The sequence below is a fragment of the Aphis gossypii genome, chromosome 1, assembly GCF_020184175.1.
Source record: "Aphis gossypii isolate Hap1 chromosome 1, ASM2018417v2, whole genome shotgun sequence".
In the NCBI taxonomy this organism is placed as follows: domain Eukaryota; kingdom Metazoa; phylum Arthropoda; class Insecta; order Hemiptera; family Aphididae; genus Aphis; species Aphis gossypii.
Genome location: NC_065530.1, coordinates 86,192,782 through 86,213,604, shown reverse-complemented (window position 1 = coordinate 86,213,604; position 20,823 = coordinate 86,192,782). Strand labels below are relative to the sequence as shown.

At 27.5% G+C, this 20,823-nt stretch overlaps 3 protein-coding genes across 3 annotated transcripts; 2 read left to right on the top strand and 1 right to left on the bottom strand.

Moving 5' to 3' along the window:
• Positions 1-328: 328 nt before the first annotated feature.
• On the bottom strand, positions 329-9,381 carry LOC114126834 (coiled-coil domain-containing protein 50). The gene is made up of 8 exons (XM_027990902.2): positions 8,985-9,381; positions 2,543-2,605; positions 2,342-2,471; positions 1,816-1,965; positions 1,633-1,741; positions 1,289-1,405; positions 1,050-1,230; positions 329-954 (listed from the first exon to the last, which is right to left on the bottom strand). Exons 1-8 carry the CDS (start codon positions 9,136-9,138, stop codon positions 809-811), a joined length of 1,050 nt encoding a protein of 349 aa, XP_027846703.1. The 5' UTR covers positions 9,139-9,381; the 3' UTR covers positions 329-808.
• LOC114126923 (39S ribosomal protein L10, mitochondrial) lies at positions 5,934-6,982 on the top strand. The gene has a single exon (XM_027991003.2). The coding sequence runs from the start codon at positions 6,109-6,111 to the stop codon at positions 6,871-6,873; it is 765 nt and encodes a 254-aa protein (XP_027846804.1). The 5' UTR covers positions 5,934-6,108; the 3' UTR covers positions 6,874-6,982.
• A 1,532-nt stretch (positions 9,382-10,913) lies between the features above and the next one.
• On the top strand, positions 10,914-17,574 carry LOC114132876 (coatomer subunit beta'). The gene is given in 13 exon segments (XM_027998478.2): positions 10,914-11,100; positions 11,193-11,351; positions 12,088-12,280; positions 12,432-12,779; positions 12,842-13,004; positions 13,092-13,782; positions 13,855-13,894; positions 13,897-14,192; positions 14,456-14,690; positions 14,758-15,122; positions 15,186-15,300; positions 16,358-16,503; positions 17,366-17,574. Coding segments are annotated over 13 exon segments (2,808 nt in total). The 5' UTR covers positions 10,914-11,097; the 3' UTR covers positions 17,420-17,574.
• Positions 17,575-20,823: the final 3,249 nt, after the last annotated feature.

Here is a 20,823-nt window from a genome sequence, read left to right as displayed (position 1 = left end):
TTACACGCTTATGCAAAAAACTGGTTAGTTATAATAATAAATAAAAGTTTTGTAATTTACATTACCTATTTACAACAAGATTTAATTTAAAATAATTAATATATTTATTTTTATTTATAATATTAATTTTAGATTTTAATAGGGATAATCTAACATTTGATACTTATCCCCCCCCCAACTTGTTTGATAACAGTCCATTATATCTTAATCTGTGATCAAAGTATTTAAAAACTTTTAACAGGGATATACAAAAAGTTATCAAAAAAACAAACCATAGAACAGGTTGGATTAGGAGTTATTATATATATTCTACAGGCTACACAATACATTGTTGTATAAAAATACAAAAATTGTTTATTTTATAAGTGTAACAATAAAAATAATAAAAACACTGTACATATAATTTTCTTTTTTCATAAGTCCATAGTTATTAATAGATTAATGTAATTAGTTTCATAATTACAATAAGAACAGTATTAGTAAAAAAATATAAACTATTTTTGTATAATATGAACTTATAGTTAATGACGATAAAAATAAAATTGACAAAAGCCAACAGGTAAAATAAAAAATTGAACTAAAAATACTTGTTATTTCAGTTTACATGAATTAGGTATTAAAAATGTTCAGTTTGACAATGAACACAGTTTTATAAATTGGTGGAATACCAGGTTTTGATTAACAATAATTTTTAAGATAAATAAAATTAACTAAATAAAGAATTTACTATGAATACATTCTCTGTTAAACTGAGAATCTAGAATATAGAAATATCACATTTTATTTTTAAATATTTCCCCCACAAAAATTACTTAAATACTTTAAAAAATGATGCAACACCATCAGTCTTTGACTTTTTTTTCTTATCTGTATGATTACTACGTCGTTGTCCTTGAATTGGCATGTATGGAGGAACATCGTCTAATGATGAAGATAGAGCAGTAGTAGTACCACCTATAATTTATAACAATTCATAATTATTTTGGTGAATATATAAAAATGAATTAATAATTAATAAATACTTAATAGTTAATACTTTTAATACTTACAAGAAATATCTTGTAGTTCTGTTCTTCTTGAACTGTAAGTTGGATCAATAGCAATCGCAATATTAGAAAGAGGTTCTTGAGTACTTGATACAACTTCAGATGATTCTTCTAACTGCTGTTGCTTTTTAAGTAATGCTTTTTGTTTTGCTTTTTCACGAGCTCTCCTCAGTCGCGCTTTTTCCTTAAAATAAATGTAACTTCTTAATGAACATTCCTTTCATAATGTTTATAAATCTTACTTTTTCTTGTAAAAGCTTAGCCAATTCACAGTCTTGTGTTTCAATAGCAATTAGTCTATCTCTATCTTCAATTGTCAAGGGACGACCTTCTTGTTCTTGTAATCGCTTGGCCAATTCCTTATATTTAATTATTAATAATTACTTATTTACTAAATAATATAAAAATTTAAGCTAAGAAATTAATTACATTGATATTGTTGATTAGGTCTTTAGAATTTGACGAGTGTAACTCTAGTCACGATTGTAAATATTAACGTGTACTAAAGCCTACACCCGTAAAATGCTATGACTGTGGATCTAATAATTATTTAATAAAATATAAAAAACAAAAAATAAATACTCACAGCATCCTTTTGTTCTTGAATTCGACGGTTGACCTCTTCTTCATAATCAATGTCATGCAAAATGTCATCAATATCAAACTCAGTGTATTCATTGGACTCAACTGTAAAACTTTAAAAATTGATCAATATTTATTTATTTAACTAAAACAATTTTTAATAGTAGACATTTGATACAATAAATACCTTTTAGTAGATTCGGGTTGACGGTGTTTTTTTAATATCCCAGGTCTACCTCCAGCAGCATTTGTCTTAATCTCAATGTCATGAGGCGTATACTTATTTTTTTTTAATTTTTCAGCTAATTCCATAGCAACTTTGAGATCTTTTTCTTCCCTAAAAAAATATAAATAAAATAAGATGGCTTAGTTATGAGATAATAAGTTATTTTATTTAAGCAACAAAAGTCATTGTGCAAACATGATAATTTTATAAGCAAAATATTACAATAAAACCACCTTTTAATGAAATCACTTAAAATCAACTGAGTTTTCCATTGTAAAAATATTTCAATCTTAAGGAAATTAGTAATAGAGATTTTCCTATACTATCAAAATTCTGATACACCCAACTGTTATATGTATTCATTTTTATTAACAATATTAAGAAAACTACAAAAATCTTATACATAAAAATTGTAAGTATAAAGACTAAAATAATTATAACAAAAATTATGTAAACAATTAAGCATCTACACTTTAATTAAACTCACTGTTCTTTGATGTATGCGCCATATCGTTCTTCAGCTTCACGTATCTCACGTTCCTGTTCCTCCTTGGCTGTAGGCAAGTCTTGTCGAACGATAGCATTTCGTGTACGATTGCCACTGTAATGCTCGTCGACTGTAAAATAATAATAAATATATTAATGGAGTTTATAAAACGAAATAATGCGCAACAAGAAGTATACTGACCTTCCAACTTTTGTAAATGATACGCCAATGCGCTGTCCTCGTGGACCAACCATTCTTTACACACTAGAAAATAATAAAGCAGTTAAAATGAGAATTCAATGTAAAAAACATTTCATCATTAATAATAAAAATAATGATACAGCAAGGCCTCCCTACTATTCCGCTTTATAGACACTACTATACCATAAACAAATGACGATCTTACATACGACAAAAAATAAGGTCTAAAATACATTCCATGAAATGAGTACCTGCAGAGAGAGAGAAGAGCGCGTCATCAACAGCCTCTATTGTTGTTTGTGAATAGACTGTGAGAAAATAATAACGAGAAAAAAACGGTCCTATATGAGGTTCATTGTAATGGAAAGTCACAATGGTTTCACGCCTGGATGAATAGATGTGTGCGTGCGTGAGTATGAGTTGTATCAGGTTTACCAACCGGTTAGGTTAAGTGTTTCTCTGTATTTAAAATATTTTTAGTAAAGATATGATTTACCTTTACTACTTATTATATAGAAAATTGTTTAAAAAAAAGCATAAAACTAAAAAAAAATTGTTCCGACAGGAAAAAAAACAGGCGCCGAGCGTCGTTATACACTTATAATATCTTAAATAGCTATAGTCGTGGTCACAAATATAAAATAATAACAAATAATATTGTTCCAGCGCACGTAGAAGTAACACATGCGTGCATACGCTGTTTACAGACAAACTACCTGTTGCTCTGGGGTTGGCAGGTGGTTTTCGGCAATGGGGTGCGGCGGAGGCGGCGCTTTCTCCCTCTCACTCGAGATGAACAGTGGAAAACATAAGTAGGATAAATTCCATGGGTTCGAAAAGTCGCGCACATCCGAAAACAGAAATTTACTTTTGTTCAAATGTATGCACATCGATAGGTACTCGTGATTAAAATTACGAAAACGAATTTCGCGATATTATAATAGTAATAATATTATTATTATTCTGTCATCGTACATAAAACAATCACTCAGTTATGCTAGTAACAATGATGATCTACAGGCGATCAGTGATTAAAATTTGATGTTCAAGAGAACGTACAGTTGCCTGCAGAGAACGTACATCAGTCGTTAAGCTGCGCCGAGGTCTAAAACTGTTACTGTAGCCTGAGAAGTCCGAGTCGTATACAATTGTATACCATGGAACATTAATCGAACCTACGACTACGGTCGCGCAGACAGCGGTCAAATATAATATTACACTATTTTTTTCACCAAACAATCTCGAGCGTGATTAAATTTTGCGATAAAAACCATAATATAAAATACCTATATGTTCATAACAAATACTTATAATATTATGATACATTATAATACTAATATTATACGCAGGACACTACGTTCTAAGGTAGTATATATACATAGGCGCACACAGTGCATGTAAATAAATTATTATTACTTAATGTCCACTATTTCCCCTCCTACACATTCAACCCCTCCGACATAACCATTACATGACACACCAACCACCTAGATTCCCCTTTCGCACAGCTCGTACACCGGTTGTGGCGCCCGACCGATGAACTATCCAGACTATCTGTCCCGCCGTCGCTACAACTATTTTCAGTTTTTTTTTTGTTTTTTATCCAAGGAGAAAAACAAAACAAAAGAAATTTGTCAGATACAATCTCAATGGGAACTTATAGTAAATAATAATAAAAACAGAGTCTTCTGATAGCTAGTATTCTGGGTTAAATTAATAACGATATTGTTACACATTCATTACCATTGGGTACCTATATCGAATACAAAATAATATTATATGAATTATTTAAAGTTTAAAACATTCACCACTAAAGATTGTTTATAAACATATTTTGACCAAGTATAAGCGTAAAACAATCAATCACACACTTACATGATAAAAAAAATACAGATCACATACGGCATTTAAAATAAAATAAGTCAAGGAATAAATTACCTAAATGGCTAAATGTCCTAAGCACAAAAAATATATTATAATATTAAGTAAAACAATAAACGAGAATAATTTATGGCGCTAATTCTTCCAATATAAATAAAAAGCCCATTTCACCTATTTGCGATTCGTGTAAAACAAAAATAACCGAAATAAATGAATCAGAAATAAGTACAATGTAGTAAAATAGATATCAAGATTTAACCATTTAAGTGTTATTTTCTATTTTCCTAGTAGGTTATGAATGCAATTAAATTACTCTAAAGCACTTTCACGAAACCAATTATTTGCTTCAATGAGTGTCGTGGTAAATTAGATGAAAAATAAAATCCAACCACTAGCCAAATTGTATTAAAATATTTATAAAATGAAAAGTGTGATCTATAAAAGTGTATGTCTAATTTACCTTTACCTACATGGATATACATATATAAAAACAATAAATTAAGCATTTGAGAGTTAGTATACTATATTGATTAATTATATTAGCTATAAACCCATAAGCCAACTATTAAAATTTTATATAATTTTATATTATATGTATACTTATACAACACAAAACCGTAATAAATATTTTGTTTTAAGAATTTATACATTGGATAAAAAAGTCAATAGGTAAGTTGAGGAAGCCTACTAAATAATAGGCAGTGATATAAAACACTGAGTTTAAGCCAGAACATATATTATGTTTTATAGATTTATTATTATACCTACCTATATTATCGATCCCAAAACGTTAAAGAATATATTAAGTCCTATAGGAATTTAAACGAAAAGGGGGAATTAGATTACTTAGATAGTAAATAAAAATATATTTAACATTGATAATACATTTTAGCTAAAATAATTGTTATACATTTAAGTAGCAAGAAAAAAATTGCCTAAAATTTTAAGTAAATAACATGTATTGTTTTAACTATTTCTTTAAACAATTCAAGATAAGTCGATAAGTATACAAACAGCATGATCAAAAATTTATCTTTTTATCCAGAGACAAATAAAAAGTATACTTAATTGCAAATTTAAATTCATTACGATATGTAAGTACTAGTGTAATTGTGTCTTATACCAACTACCAAGTCAATGATTAAATAATATTATGTAGTTAAGTTTCTTTATTAATTAATCTCGAATTTCTGAAGTTTTATACTAATAAATGATTAATGATATAAATATAATTAAAAATAGATATTATTATGTAACCATTCCAAATATATATTTTTTTTAATAATACTTAATTAATGTCTTCTTGACTTCTTAAATATAATATAGTACTAAGCAGGCTGTTGTATAGTACTATAGTATATTACGAATAAATGTATCGTATTAACTAAAACAAGACACGCCCAAATACAATATTTTAAAGCATAATATTATAATAAAATATGGCTACACTGCTTCAAGATTGATAAAAAAAAGAGAACGAATTGAGGTTATCGTTCCAAGTTAGTAAGTCTTATGATATTATTTATTATTATTTAAAAAAATTATAAGTTTTTGTAAAAGATTATAATAACATTCGTGATTTACTATTTTTTTTTTTTGTTTTGTACTAACAAATTTTACCTAAGAGTTTTCAATTTTGAACCAAACAATATAGTTAACAATAATAATTAGGAATCTGGAACATCATGTTAAACTGTTCAACTAAAGCTATTTGTAGCCGAGGATTTATACCAAATGTCGTCAGTGTTCGATATAGAAGAGTCAATGTACAGAAACCCAGAAAACCAGATCATTACCGTGCAGTCATTGACACAATAGCAATGCCTAAATATCCGTGGCCAAAACCATCAGATATGAAATGGAGTGAAAGATGCCCTAAGCCGTTCAGTAAAGCATTTAAACAAATTGAAGAAAATCCATATGAAAATATTTTGGCCAAAGAACTTAGAGAATTATTTGAACAAAGTGCAATGATTGCTATTTTTCATAAAAATCCAGTTAAGGGGGAAATTGATTTTAAAACTGCAAAAACTTTTAAAATGGCTGATATGGATTACGTTGTATATGGTAAAAGTACTTTAAAACTAGCTCTAGCAGACACACATTATGCAGCAGTGTTGGATTTATTTCAATCACACAGCTCAATAGTATTTAGTAGCACATCACAGGTACCTAAATTGTTAAAAATTACAAAGAAGACGCCTCATTTAATTTTATTAGCATCTATAGTTGATGGAAAATTGTTAAGCAAAAACCAAACTGTAGAATATGGAAACCTGGTAAATATTGATAACGCCAGAGCAGCATTGGTTGGTGTAATAGAACAAGTAAACAATAGGTGTTTGCAGACTATAGGACAAACACAATTGACAATGGTTCGATATTTGGAACAATATGGAAAGTCATTAGATGTTAATACAGAAAAAAAGTCGACAGAAGAATCAGACTAATTTTAATATCATAATCAACTTTGAAAGAAGCATATTGTTTATATTATAACATATATTTTGTAGATAATTTATCAGATTAATTTTCAATAAAATATTTATAAAAAATGAATACTTTTGTTTATTTTATAACAGCAGTGATGAACTAATATTTAGTATATTATAGTTATAAACAAATTAAGTTAAAGTGTTAACGAACTCGGTAAAAATTAAACTAAAAACTATTTTATAGAACATAATAACATGTATATAATAATAAGAAGTACGTTGAAACACAATAAAAAATATTTATTTCATTTGAGGATTATTTTGAAATAAATGTTTATTTTTAAAGCTTTGTTATTAAAACATTTTGATATATTTATTATTATTTTTTTATATGAAATTTACAATCTGTACTTAATGGAACAATAAGTAAATGAGAAACAAGAATAAACGTATAAGGTATCAAAACATATAAGACTACTTAACAGTTTACAATAAATTATTTTTGAAATATGACAAAAAGGTATAGAATGACATACCATAAAAAAAGATGTGTGATAATGTGTTTCAGAAAAAGTAATATTTAGATGTCTCAAACTAAGTAGTTGAGATTACTGAATAAAAAATTTAAAAATAAGACAATCCTGTAATAATTAAATGGGCCATCTGGCCACCTTAAGTATTCATAAGCCTGGTTATGGAACCAATTACTATATATTTAATGAATCAATAGGCAATAGTGAGCTTATAGTCTTTAAACATGATTTAATATATAATTTTTAGTTTTAGTGATCTACTGAATTAATACAGGAATCAGATGATCTATTAAATCTAAAAAAAGAAAGTAATTAACTATGAAGAATTTTCCTCCTTTATTCACTTTTAAATTTTGATTCTATCAAATTGTTCATTTTATATACTATGTAATAATTAAACAACATAATATTATGCATATATTTTTTATTACGATACATAGTTAGTATTTTAAAAGGTTTTTTTAAAATTAAATTTACTCTTTAGAAGACAATAATTATTTGTTTTTGTATGGTAGATATGTGCCTGTTTATGTATAGAACCAATAACAATATGGAAACTGTTTTAAAAGTGCTTCTTTATATTTTGTACATAATAATACGTAGGCCCTCACTTCCTAAATATAACAATAACATTCATATTTAAATAATATAGGTAAACGATATATAAATATATTGCTTATGAAATTACAGTAAAATCTCATTAATCCAGACAGCCATTTATAAATTATAATACATAAATTATACTAGAAGGTGTGCTTTAATATTATTAAATATAAGTATTAGACTTAAATTTTTTAAATTTATAATTATCAATTTAAGGTTATTTTGTTTAATCCGGACTTTCATTAGTTCGGAGTACCTAGGGCCCCAATTAGTCCAGATTAATGAGGTTTTACTATACATCCAAAATTATATTTTCCTTAGATACAATTGATTTGACATAGTTATAAAATAAATACCATAAATATTTACAATATTTCTCGAAAAGAGTTTGAAAGAATTATTATCATAAGAACTCAAAAATCAAAATATATTCAATTTAAAATTTATAAATTGTATTTTTTTTTTTTTTTTTTTTTACTTGAATTTGTTGGTCACTGACTACTATTTCTAGTACCCAAGAAAATACCAAAATAAATAAATCATCGAACATGACTAGAAATACACAAAAACCATAATGAGTACAGAGTTTCATTGAATAACAAAACAATAGTCACAATATTTGCGCAATTGGTGCCAAACGAAGTTATGAACTTGTCCATACTTAACAGTGACTACCGAGCGCTATGCAGTCATGCAAATGTGTTAAAACACCCCGGGCTAATCGAACACCATAACACTGCAGTGAAAGTGACCCAAAACACAACCACTTTCTTTCTCTGGCGAATTCAGGATATTTACATCCTGTAGATAAATACATACACAAGAGGACGAAGAATTTCGGCCTACATTTCGAGCGTATGAATAAACAAACTAGGTACTACGTATTACGTATATAAACATCTACAAATACATTCATCATCATCGTTCCGCTCAGCTCATATTTTTTAAGTAAATAATAATAGTAATAATAATAATAGTATATTAAAGTACCAGAGTTGACCTTTCCGGGTTTGGGCAACGTGTCGCTGGTGGTCTTCTTCCTAATGTTGTCCCCCATGGATCCGACGCCGCCAAATCCAAACTGACAATGCATATCCGGCCGACACTCAGTGTCGCAATGCGGCCCAATGTTCCCTGGAGGCATCGAAAACCATTTTGTCGTTGTCGATATATTCTATACACGCACAAAAACCAGTGGACAATGTCTGTTGTAGGAGACAGAAGGCAGTCGCGACCGTCGGCGGACGAACGCTCTGGTGGCGACGCGTTCTTGTTCCTCAGTCAGTGACGAATTGTTAATGGTGATACTGGCCCGTCTACCGTCGCAGTTGCGATCGTCGGACCAGACTGTGACGCGCCACCGACACCTCCTACCAGGTTCCCCTCGTTGGTCAATGTATAAACATAAACACACTACGATTACTACGTTCTACTAACTAACTTATACAGTATAATATGGCAAGCGATGAAGACAACCACTAAAGTATGACGGTTGGCGCTAGACACGAAACCGTAAAATAACACATAATTAGACGTCAATATAATATATATTGATAGTTCATACAAATATTTTTTAAGTACCTAATATTATTTGATAAGTAACGTCGACTCGACAACGTCGTGTATTACATACATAAACTACCTATAGACATATTAATATATTATTCAGGTACTCGTATTATGTCTATTAAATACAAGTCTTGGGAGTTGTATGTGTATTGTGTTGTACAGTTTAATAGTTCTTACTGTATATCTACTAAGTATACTAAGTAGTCATAACTATAAAGTGCATAACCAACGGGCAACCATTATAAATCACGATAATATTACAAAAAATGAATTTACCATAACAATATTATAATATTTATAATGAATAATAATAAGCAATAGCCAAATAACCAATAGGTAAACATTATATTTGTTGGTGAAACCTGTTGCACGCCGCAGGCTTCTCATTCATGAATCATCATGATTCATGATTCGCCAGCTTCCGAAGTTTGGTACAAATTACTATTAGAACAAATGTTTTGCGGAAAATTGGAACAAATGGAAGATATTTGAAGGAAACAAGAAAATTGGATATTGGAATAAATTGTATTATTTTTTTTTAAAAATTAAAGTTGTTCTGTCTATTTTGTTTATTAACTCTTACGTGATTTGGTTTGAAAAGTAATCGTGCTATATAATAGTATAATACTGGCATGTTACATACAACACATTTTGAACATATGTCTTATGAAACGTATGGTTCATATCACATTTCACTACATAAATACAAAGGTCCATGAAATAATAGTCCCTTTCAATCTTTGTTCCGAAAAATAGTAAACCATCAAACCCACTTTCTACCAGTAAAAATATAGGAACATCAAAGTATAGGTAATAGGTAGTCGTAGTGTAAACGGTATAATAAAGATTCATCTATTCTAGTTATATTTATACTTTTTATGGACTTGAAACGACAGTGATCTACTGATCTACTGTAACAATGACGGTATAGAATAAACTCGAGACCTACTAAAAAACAAGATCAGAGACAGTGATTTCCCCAATTTCGTTATTATAATATTATTTTATGTCTTAACCCTTAACTTTTGAATTTAAATGCTCAAGTTGGAAATCAAAGAAACTGAGTTTTTTAATTTCCATATTAATATATTAAATAGGTATTTCTCAGAACAAATAATGAAATAAATATTATGGTATTTTCAATTTTGAACATTACAGATTACTTCAATTTAAAAAAATTACTGATACGACATTTAGTAGAACAAAATGGACCAAAGCGATGTACGGCAATACGGCATAGGCATTTGATCGGCACTTAAATCATATACAGTGTTTATGATTTAACTTTTGGCACGACTGCTTATGTACACGTCCGTCGTCATCAGTCGACATTGATAACCATACTGATAAGACCACTGTACTTTCTGCCGACGACAACATTCTGCGTCCACACACACTCGTTAAACAAATATAGATAATTAATAATAATTTTAATATTTTGAACCCGTATATGTCATTCCCTGGAGGATCAAATAATTCACACGAATACTCGACGCAGTGGATATTCTGAGGCTTTAATTGTAAAACCTTAAAAATGGTGAGTATGCTTACTATAATTGTCTGGGATACGACTACAGTATATTTAAGACTTATCCAGAGCACTGTGTTTAATCGTTTGGTATTTTCCAGCCTTTACGTTTAGATATCAAGCGTAAGTTGACTGCTCGGTCAGATCGTGTCAAGTGTGTCGACCTTCATCCCAAAGAACCATGGATGTTAGCATCTTTATACAATGGCACTGTTCATATATGGAACCATGAAACAGCTACACTCATAAAATCATACGAAGTAAACCTACACATTGTTTATTAAATTATATTTATCACAATATTTCGGTGTTACATTAACATTTGCCATTAATAATGAGCTTATTTCTATATTAAATGAAAATTCTTAATATTTAGATATACAATTGATGTCATCACATGGAGTATGTCTATGTATTATTACTTAAAATTAATTTTCTTATACATATATTTATGTTTGAATTACATTCATAACTTTCAGTTAAATATTTTAAGTTAATATGGTGGTCCTATCATACAAATTTGACAAAACAAAAAATTATAATAATTTTTGATTATAATAATTAAATTTAATTGTTTTAATTACCTAGTTACTAATTATAGTTTATATTTCTTTTAACCTATTGTTATATACATAGTAAAGCATTACATACTTAAATTTGCATATTAATTGTTAATTACTATATTAATTTGTAATTTTTATTTATTATTTTATAATAATAATTATTTATTAAATATTTGGGTTATATTTTTCAACCAAAAAACCATTTTTAGACCCAAAAATAATTAATTATTTTTATAAGTATTGACAATTTACTATTTTTTTAAATTTACTTATCAACCAAAGTGAAATATTTTATATTTACTTATGTATAGTTGTCACATAGATATAGAAATAGATTTTTGTATGGCCTATATTTAATGTGATACCTTTTATGTTTATACATATATATAACTGTAGATGATAAATTGTTGATCATCATAATATTTTACATTAGGTATGTGAACTACCTGTAAGAGCAGCTAGATTTGTTGCTCGAAAAAATTGGATAGTTACTGGTTCAGATGATATGCAATTGCGTGTTATCAACTATAATACTTTGGAGCGTGTTCATCAACTAGATGCACATTCTGATTACTTACGAAGTATTGCTGTTCATCCTTCACAACCTTTTATACTCACAAGTAGTGGTATGTATTAAATTTTGATACACACTGTATGGGTGAATTATTATGTTCTCTCAGGTTGCTCACAAAGCTAGTAAAAAAAAAAAAAAAAAATGCATATTAGTTATTATGTGCAGAGGAAATTGTTATGCATTTAATTTTGTATGTTTTATAGACGACATGTTGATAAAACTTTGGAATTGGGAAAAACAATGGGCCTGTCAACAAGTTTTTGAAGGACATACACATTATGTGATGCAGATTATGATTAACCCCAAAGATAACAATACTTTTGCCAGTGCTTCGTTAGATAGAACTGTAAAAGTATGGCAACTTGGTTCTTCTACACCAAATTTCACATTAGAAGGACACGAAAAAGGAGTGAATTGTGTTGACTATTATCATGCTGGAGATAAGCCTTATTTAATATCTGGTGCTGATGACAGACTTGTTAAAATTTGGGATTACCAAAACAAAACATGTGTTCAGACATTAGAAGGCCACGCTCAAAATATTTCTGCTGGTAATAAAATTCTGTTTACTGTTTATCAAATTATTGTAACTTAAAAATATTTGTCTTTTCAGTTTGTTTCCATCCAGAACTTCCAATTGTTTTAACTGGTTCAGAAGATGGCACAGTCAGAATTTGGCATTCTGGTACTTATCGATTAGAATCATCATTAAATTATGGATTAGAACGTGTATGGACAATCTGTTGTTTACGCGGATCTAATAATGTGGCTTTAGGGTAAGAATATAATTTTTTATTATTTTACTTATTAGTTCTTTTATAAATTAAAACTCAAAATGGTAATTATAATTTATGATTTTTTAGTTATGATGAAGGTAGCATAATGGTTAAAGTTGGTCGTGAAGAGCCAGCTATGTCAATGGATGTTCATGGTGGTAAAATTGTTTGGGCTCGTCATAGTGAAATTCAACAAGCTAATCTTAAAGCAATGCTTCAAGCGGAAGGAACTGAAATCAAAGATGGTGAACGCTTACCCATACAAGTTAAAGATATGGGTAGCTGTGAAATTTATCCACAATCGATATCTCATAATCCAAATGGTAGATTTTTAGTAGTATGTGGTGATGGAGAGTATATTATATATACATCAATGGCTTTACGTAATAAAGCATTTGGCTCCGCTCAAGATTTTGTATGGTCTTCTGACTCTGAATATGCAATAAGAGAAAATTCTTCTACAATCAAAGTCTTTAAGAATTTTAAGGAAAAAAAGTCTTTTAAACCAGAAGGTGGAGCCGATGGTATTTTTGGAGGTTATTTGTTAGGTGTGAAATCTGTTACTGGATTGGCATTGTATGACTGGGAAAATGGTAACTTAGTACGAAGAATTGAGACTCAACCTAAGCATGTATTTTGGTCAGAATCTGGAGAATTAGTATGTCTTGCTACCGATGAAGCATACTTTATATTACGTTTTGACGTCAATGTACTTAGTGCTGCAAGAGCATCTAATTATGAAGCTGCTAGTCCTGATGGCCTTGAAGATGCCTTTGAGGTTAGTTAACAAAATTAAACCTCATACGTAGTCAAATCATGCATTTATTATTAACCATAAATTACATTTTAGATTTTAGGAGAAGTTCAAGAAGTTGTGAAAACTGGTTTATGGTTGGTGATTGCTTTATTTATACCAATGGAGTAAATCGTATCAACTATTACGTTGGTGGAGAAATTGTTACTGTATCTCATCTTGATCGTACAATGTATCTCTTAGGATACGTTGCTAAAGAAAATCGGCTCTACTTAGGTGATAAGGAACTTAACATTGTTTCTTATAGCCTTCTTTTATCTGTATTGGAATACCAAACTGCCGTCATGAGGAAAGATTTTGAAATTGCTGATCGTATACTACCATCAGTACCATCCCAATATAGAACCCGAGTGGCTCATTTCTTAGAAAAGCAGGTAATATAGATTTTTAATGATTGATTATTTTTAGTTTTTATAAACATAAAAATTTTAAAGTTAACTGTTTTATTTCATTATTCAACCACTAATGAGTAGTATTAGGTTACTCAGCAATGTAAAAGAATAATCAAATAACTTTGTCTATGTCATTACTCAATTTTCTGAAGTAAACTAGTTTAACCAATTAGTATTTTCATTATTCTACAACATTTATTTGTGTAATAACTCAACTATAATTACTTAATTATAATATTTCACAGGGTTATAAGAAACAAGCATTATCAGTATCAACAGATGTTGAGCATAAATTTGAATTAGCAATTCAATTACAAGACTTAGCTAAAGCACATTTACTTGCAAAGGAAGCATCTAGCCCTCAAAAATGGAGGCAACTCTCTGAATTAGCTACTGCACAAGCTGATCTTGAATTAGCACAAGAATGCCTCCACCAGGCTCAAGATTATGGTGGATTACTTTTGTTAGCTACATCTTCTGGTATGTATTAGTATTTATTATACCTATATTGTATTCAATTTTAATATAAATTAATTTACTTATCTAGGGAATAGTGAAATGGTAAAAAAACTAGCTGAAAGTACTAACTCGAATGGCAAAAATAATATATCATTTCTGTCGTATTTACTATTGGGTGATCTAGACAAATGTTTACAATTATTAATAGAAACTGATAGATTGCCAGAAGCAGCATTTTTTGCTCGATCATATTTACCTAGCAAAATGTCTTACGTTGTTGGACTTTGGAAAGATTCATTAAGCAAAACTAATGTAAAAGCTAGTGAATCATTAGCAAATCCAGATGAATATGAAAACTTATTCCCTCACTACCAGGAATCATTAAAAACAGAAGTTTATTTACAAGCTGAACGAAAAAGGCAATTACCAGCTGCTGCTTATGCTAATACTCCAGTAAGCTATTTAAAATATATTAACACAATTTATTCTGTTCTACATGCCTAAATTTATTTTTAGTTGAATCACGAAAGAAATTGTTTAGAAGAAATGAAAGCTGCTGAAACTAAAGAACCAAGTTTTAGTTTAAATGAACAAATTGCCAACATCAAAGCTGAAGTTTTACAATCCAGTTGTATGTATACAGTTATTTATTTATTAATATTATTCAATGATCAGAAAAAAATAATCATTTTATATTTTTATTATACTACAATAAACTTAATCACTAATAATTAATATTAAGTACCAAGATAGCATTAAAGGAGAAAAACTCTATGTTAAACCTAGAAACAATTTTGTTTTAGCTTTAATGTTAGTATGAATTGTTCAATTATTAAGCTTATAGGTAAGAACATTATCTGTATTTGTTTTGTTTTTAAGATATTAAATTTTTAAGAAAAAGATGGATAGATAAAAATTCATCAGTAATATAAGAATTCACATATTATATAAGTTATAACTTGCTTCAAAATTAAAATATTGTAAAAAACTAGTGTACAAACCTCAGTATTGTTCTTACTTTTAAGTTGAGCAATAGATTAATTCACCCTAATATTAAAGCTAAGAACACAAATTTCTTATGTTGTAGGTTTTAAAGTCTAAAATAAAACATGCAAGAGTTGTATCCTCTTAATTATAAATATCAAAAAATAAACCACAGAACTTGTTCTGATATATATATATACCATATTCAGGTTCAGATTGAACTATTCTCGTGTTAGCAGACTGAGCTACTTAATATTGTCAAACTCCCTATATTAGTTACTTTACTCCTCATAACCTATAAATATTATGATATATTTGGTTGAAACTCATTTAAAACAAATCACATTGTTTAAAGTTTGGTTTGTATATTCCACACTTTCTGTGTTGGGTACTGTTTTATGAAAATGATCTAAATACTAATGTGATTAGGTCTTAAATGTTGTTTATCTCTATAAAGGTTAAAATTGTTAGTGGTTCAACTATATACAGCTTTTACGTCATAGCCGTGGTGTAACTATGAGGGATAGGTGATGTAGGTGATATATCACCCCCTAAACTTTTTTTTTTTATAATATAATGAATTATAATTTGTGAGATACCTATAAATGTTTTTTACTCAATGTAAATTATAATTATAACTATTTAATTATTATTAATTTTTAAATTATATCACATTTTTACGTAGAATTATTTTGAATATTTAGATATAGAAAAGAAAGAAGAGGATGTAATTTTACCACCACCATTAATTCCATTAATTCCTTCAAAAATAGTGGATGATTTTGAAGATGTAGATAAAGAATTAGAAGAAGAACTAGAAAATATGGACTTGGATGATGTAGGATCAACGGTAACACATTATATCTAATCTAATTTATATATAGTTCTTATAAAGTTAGTATCTAATTTTCTTTATATATATTTTAATACCTAGAAGGTGAAAATAAATTATGTAAATTGAACTGTTAAAAACTTAAAGTTAATAAAAATTATAAATATCTGAATAATGTTTAGATAAATTATTACTTTTTAGAGATCCACTATATTAGTTATCAAAAGTCAACTGTATATTCTATAATATAAAGATTAAATTCAAGATTTATTATTCTTCAAATTTTAAAATTACATTATGGAGGTTATATTTGATTAACTATGATTAAAGGTTACACTAAAAATAAATACAGTGGAACCTCGATAACTCGAATCGATTGGGGACAAAAAAAAAATTCAAGTTATCAAAAATTTGACTTACAGAAAATATATAAAATATATATTGTAAGGCAGGGTCCAAGGCATTACTTTGAGTTATCGAAAATTCGACTTATAGAGGTTCGAGTTATTGAGGTTTCACTGTAATAATATAAATAGTTTTATAATTGTTATTTTAATTTTTGTTGAGTATATCTCAATTTTAAAAACAAAAGTTCCTTGTTTAACAATACAAAAGAAAATAGTGCTAAAATGTTGTGAAATTTTAATGAATTTTCCTGTACTTCTGATTTATAGTAAAAGATATAATTACGATAATTTTTACAACATGTTTTACATTTTAATAATTATATAAAGTTTTAGTTGAAATCAGATACATGATATCTTTTTTCAATTATTATTTTACTACACATCTATTAATTGTAAATGTATAATTTTATAAACCGAGTATAAAAATAATAATATTGTTAAATATTTTGTTTTTTTTTTTTTTATATTTTTAGGGCATTAATATTGATGCTGAATTATCTGATGATGATGATGACGATTATGCTTGAATAAATAAATATATAATATAATATATTTGTAATATTCTTGGATTTTATATTTGGTGAGTATAAGCCTCAATAAGTTAATAATGCAATGGCTTTTAATTGTAAAAATACTACTATATTTAAAATGAAAATTATATTATTATCTTTGTTTTTATTTATTTTATTTGTTCTAATTTATGATTTATTTTTACACAAAAACATGTCCCTTCATTCCATTTGTTGTATTCGTGTTATTAATTTAAGGTTATAATAAACCAAATACATTTTTTTCTAATTTAATTATTATTTTTGTTTTGAAAAATAAAATAACTCTAAAATCAATATATTAGTTAATAATATTAAATATTACTTATCTTTTTCATCTTAATGTATTTAAAATGTATTTTATAAATAAAATATGTTTAGTTCCTGTTTATTATTTGAAATTTCAGGTCAATGCATTTAATATATTGTACAGTATTATGTCTCAAAATTATTGACACCAAGAGTATTTGCACAATAATAAAATATTATATAACTCTAACCTAGTATAATATAAATAAGTGTTTACTATTTTATATTATATAATTATACTGTTACATACTTACTATAACTGTGTGTTCATAGTGTGAAAATATATTTCAATATTTGTTTTTATTTTACATATTTTTATTATATAATATAGTCTTATATGAAAAAAAACTAGTTTGAATTTATCAAAATATAGTCATTTACATATTTATTTGTTATTAAATGTATGAAATACAAGAAAATTATCTTGAACCTTTTTTCCAACAATGTTTTGTGGAAATTAAAATTTTTTTCCAGACCTATACAAATAATATGAAATATTGCATAAGTTCTAACTATTTAGAAATAAAAAAAAATTTAATTTTATATATGTATCAATATTTTAGTTTGCTTGGCTTGGTTTATTGTCTGCTTTCCCAGATCTAATAATACTTGTTATCTAGGGGAAAGTAATGAGGAGGAGGTTAAATCCTGCTGTATAGAATCATTGTAAAAGAAATTTAAAAAAATAATGTTTTTTAGAAAAAGTAATATATATTATATATTATATTATATTATATATTACATATATAATACAAGTCACAAAATGTGAGTGTTCTTTTAGGTACTTTCAGATTTTAGAATAGATAAAATGAAAGCTTCCATTAAGTATTTGATGTTTTAAAAATCTACAGACTACAGTTAATACTTTTTAAATTACAACAAACAAGAAAAAATTGATTTAAAAATCGTTATTTTATACATGGATATCCAATTTTTTTTTAAATGTTAGTTTAAATACTCATAATAATATTTGCAAATTAGCACTCAACTTTTTTTATAACTAGTAAGAAAAACTTTGAATTTTAAACGCTTAAAAAAAATGTTGACTGATTCTAATGAGTAAATTAAACTAATTTCATAATAAATCAAAAAATAAAAATGTCTATAAATTATAAAAAAAAAGACAAAATATTTTAATAATTGTTTAAAAAAATGATACGTAATGTACTATAATTTTGTTGAAAATTTAGTGTACTTGTTATTCAAAAAGTTACAACAAAAATCAAAATTGACCGTCAAAAACTGGTTTTGTGCATAAATTTTCATTTTTAAATATTTGAAATATACAAATTGTGCGTGATTGAATTGAATTTATTTACCTACGTGGCTACATCAACATAACGATAACGCACGTTTCTCACCAACGTAGTCAAATTTCCTAGAACGACGCATTACGAACAGACTGTTTATAAGCATAGAATTGCCTATACACTGCCCCTTAATAACACCGTTTCCAATTAAATATTTTATAAATAGCAAGGTATGTTGTACCGTAAGCCGTTGTACACTAATTGTATCTTTGTAATTATTTAACTATTATTTTTATTACGTCGTAATATAGTTTTTTTATTTTTTAACTTTTTTTATTAATAATACAGAACGATGTGAGTTATGTTTAATTAAAATAATTTGGATTTTGGAAAAAAATATTTTTAAGACATATCTGTGTACTTTAATGCATAATTCAGTTTCATTTAATCTATTATGTTTTTCATTCTTCGCTCTGTCACTCACCTTATATCCACAGGATCACTTATCGGACGACGGCTAAGAATAGTAAAGACGATAGTATATACGTCCGGTGCAGCTGTGTCATCACTCATCACTGTATGGACGTCATATGACGATTTTGACACTTGACAGACAGTAATAAACTAATAACTAATATAATTTAATAGTCATGTACAATTTACCAATTGTTTATGTGTTCCGACTTACGGTTGTCACAGTGACTGAGACGTTTATTTATAACATAAAATAGATTTAGATTCCGTGTTAGTATTCCTATCTTTGTTTATTTTATTTCGTTTTTATTCGATAAGTACCTACTATTAAAACCAATTTATCGTCCAATTTTTCAAATTTATTTCGAAATCAACGTTGACGATTCTTTTACTTCGTAATTTTGTCTTTTGATGTAAAAATGGTTGATTTTAGTGGTTTAAATTGTGATGTAGCCGTCGATAGAGGTATCTTCCTGCAACCAGCTAGTTCAGTTGATCATTAATTTTTATTCGTAAAACCTGTAATAAACGTATGTAAGTCATTTCTAAATTTCAAAATAGTATAAAGATGACGTATTATCATATCAAATCATTCAATCAAATTTAATGTACTTTTCCATAATACCAGAAACCCTTAGACTTTTCTATACCTCTTATTTTTTCATTATACCAGTTTTGCTAAAAATTCACCTCTTTCTAGATCATCATTACAAGTAACCCATTTTTGATTTCTTTTTTGATAAAATACCTATCTAAAATAATTATATCTCATACTAAGGTATTGAATTTGGTACCAATTAAATCTTAAAATCTTACATGATTTATCACTTTATTTGAAATCTTACACTATTTATCATCATACACATCATTATATATTTAATTTTATATAATATTACCTATTGTTTTATACTTTTATTCCTTACTGCTCAATTGGGTTAACGCTCATTTTATTCAATGAACAAATTATTATCCTCAGATTGAATATTTATATACCTATATAATAATCGGTTCTGGAATTTATCTTTATTTATAAAAACGTTACCTTTTGTACTAAAAACAGACATAAATGTTCTCGTAAATGTTTAACATTATCGTCATTATCATTATCTTTGTCGAGTTTTAAATCAAAAGGTGATGAAAAAATCAACGATTAAGATCTATTGTTTATAGGTACTTATTGTTTTCTGTATTGCTGTACAATAAATTTATACTGTTGCTTTAATCTGTAAAAAGTATAGTTTGTTTGTTCTGTTTGTACTACATTAATATACCTGTTACCATCAAATAAACTATGTATATTGCCACTATGCATTGTAATATATTAATAATAATTAGTGAAGTAGTATATTG

What these genes read in the sequence shown, in the direction of transcription:
- LOC114126923 (XM_027991003.2), top strand. Translation starts at nt 6,109, where the DNA reads ATGTTAAACTGTTCAACTAAAGCTATTTGTAGCCGAGGATTTATACCA.
- LOC114126834 (XM_027990902.2), bottom strand. Translation starts at nt 9,138, where the DNA reads ATGCCTCCAGGGAACATTGGGCCGCATTGCGACACTGAGTGTCGGCCG. An exon ending in ACCCGGAAAGGTCAACTCTG is followed by an intron (nt 2,606 to 8,984) that starts GTACTTTAATAT and finishes ATTATTTTCTAG; the next exon opens with TGTGTAAAGAATGGTTGGTC. An exon ending in TTCAAGAACAAAAGGATGCT is followed by an intron (nt 1,406 to 1,632) that starts GTGAGTATTTAT and finishes ATTAAATATAAG; the next exon opens with GAATTGGCCAAGCGATTACA.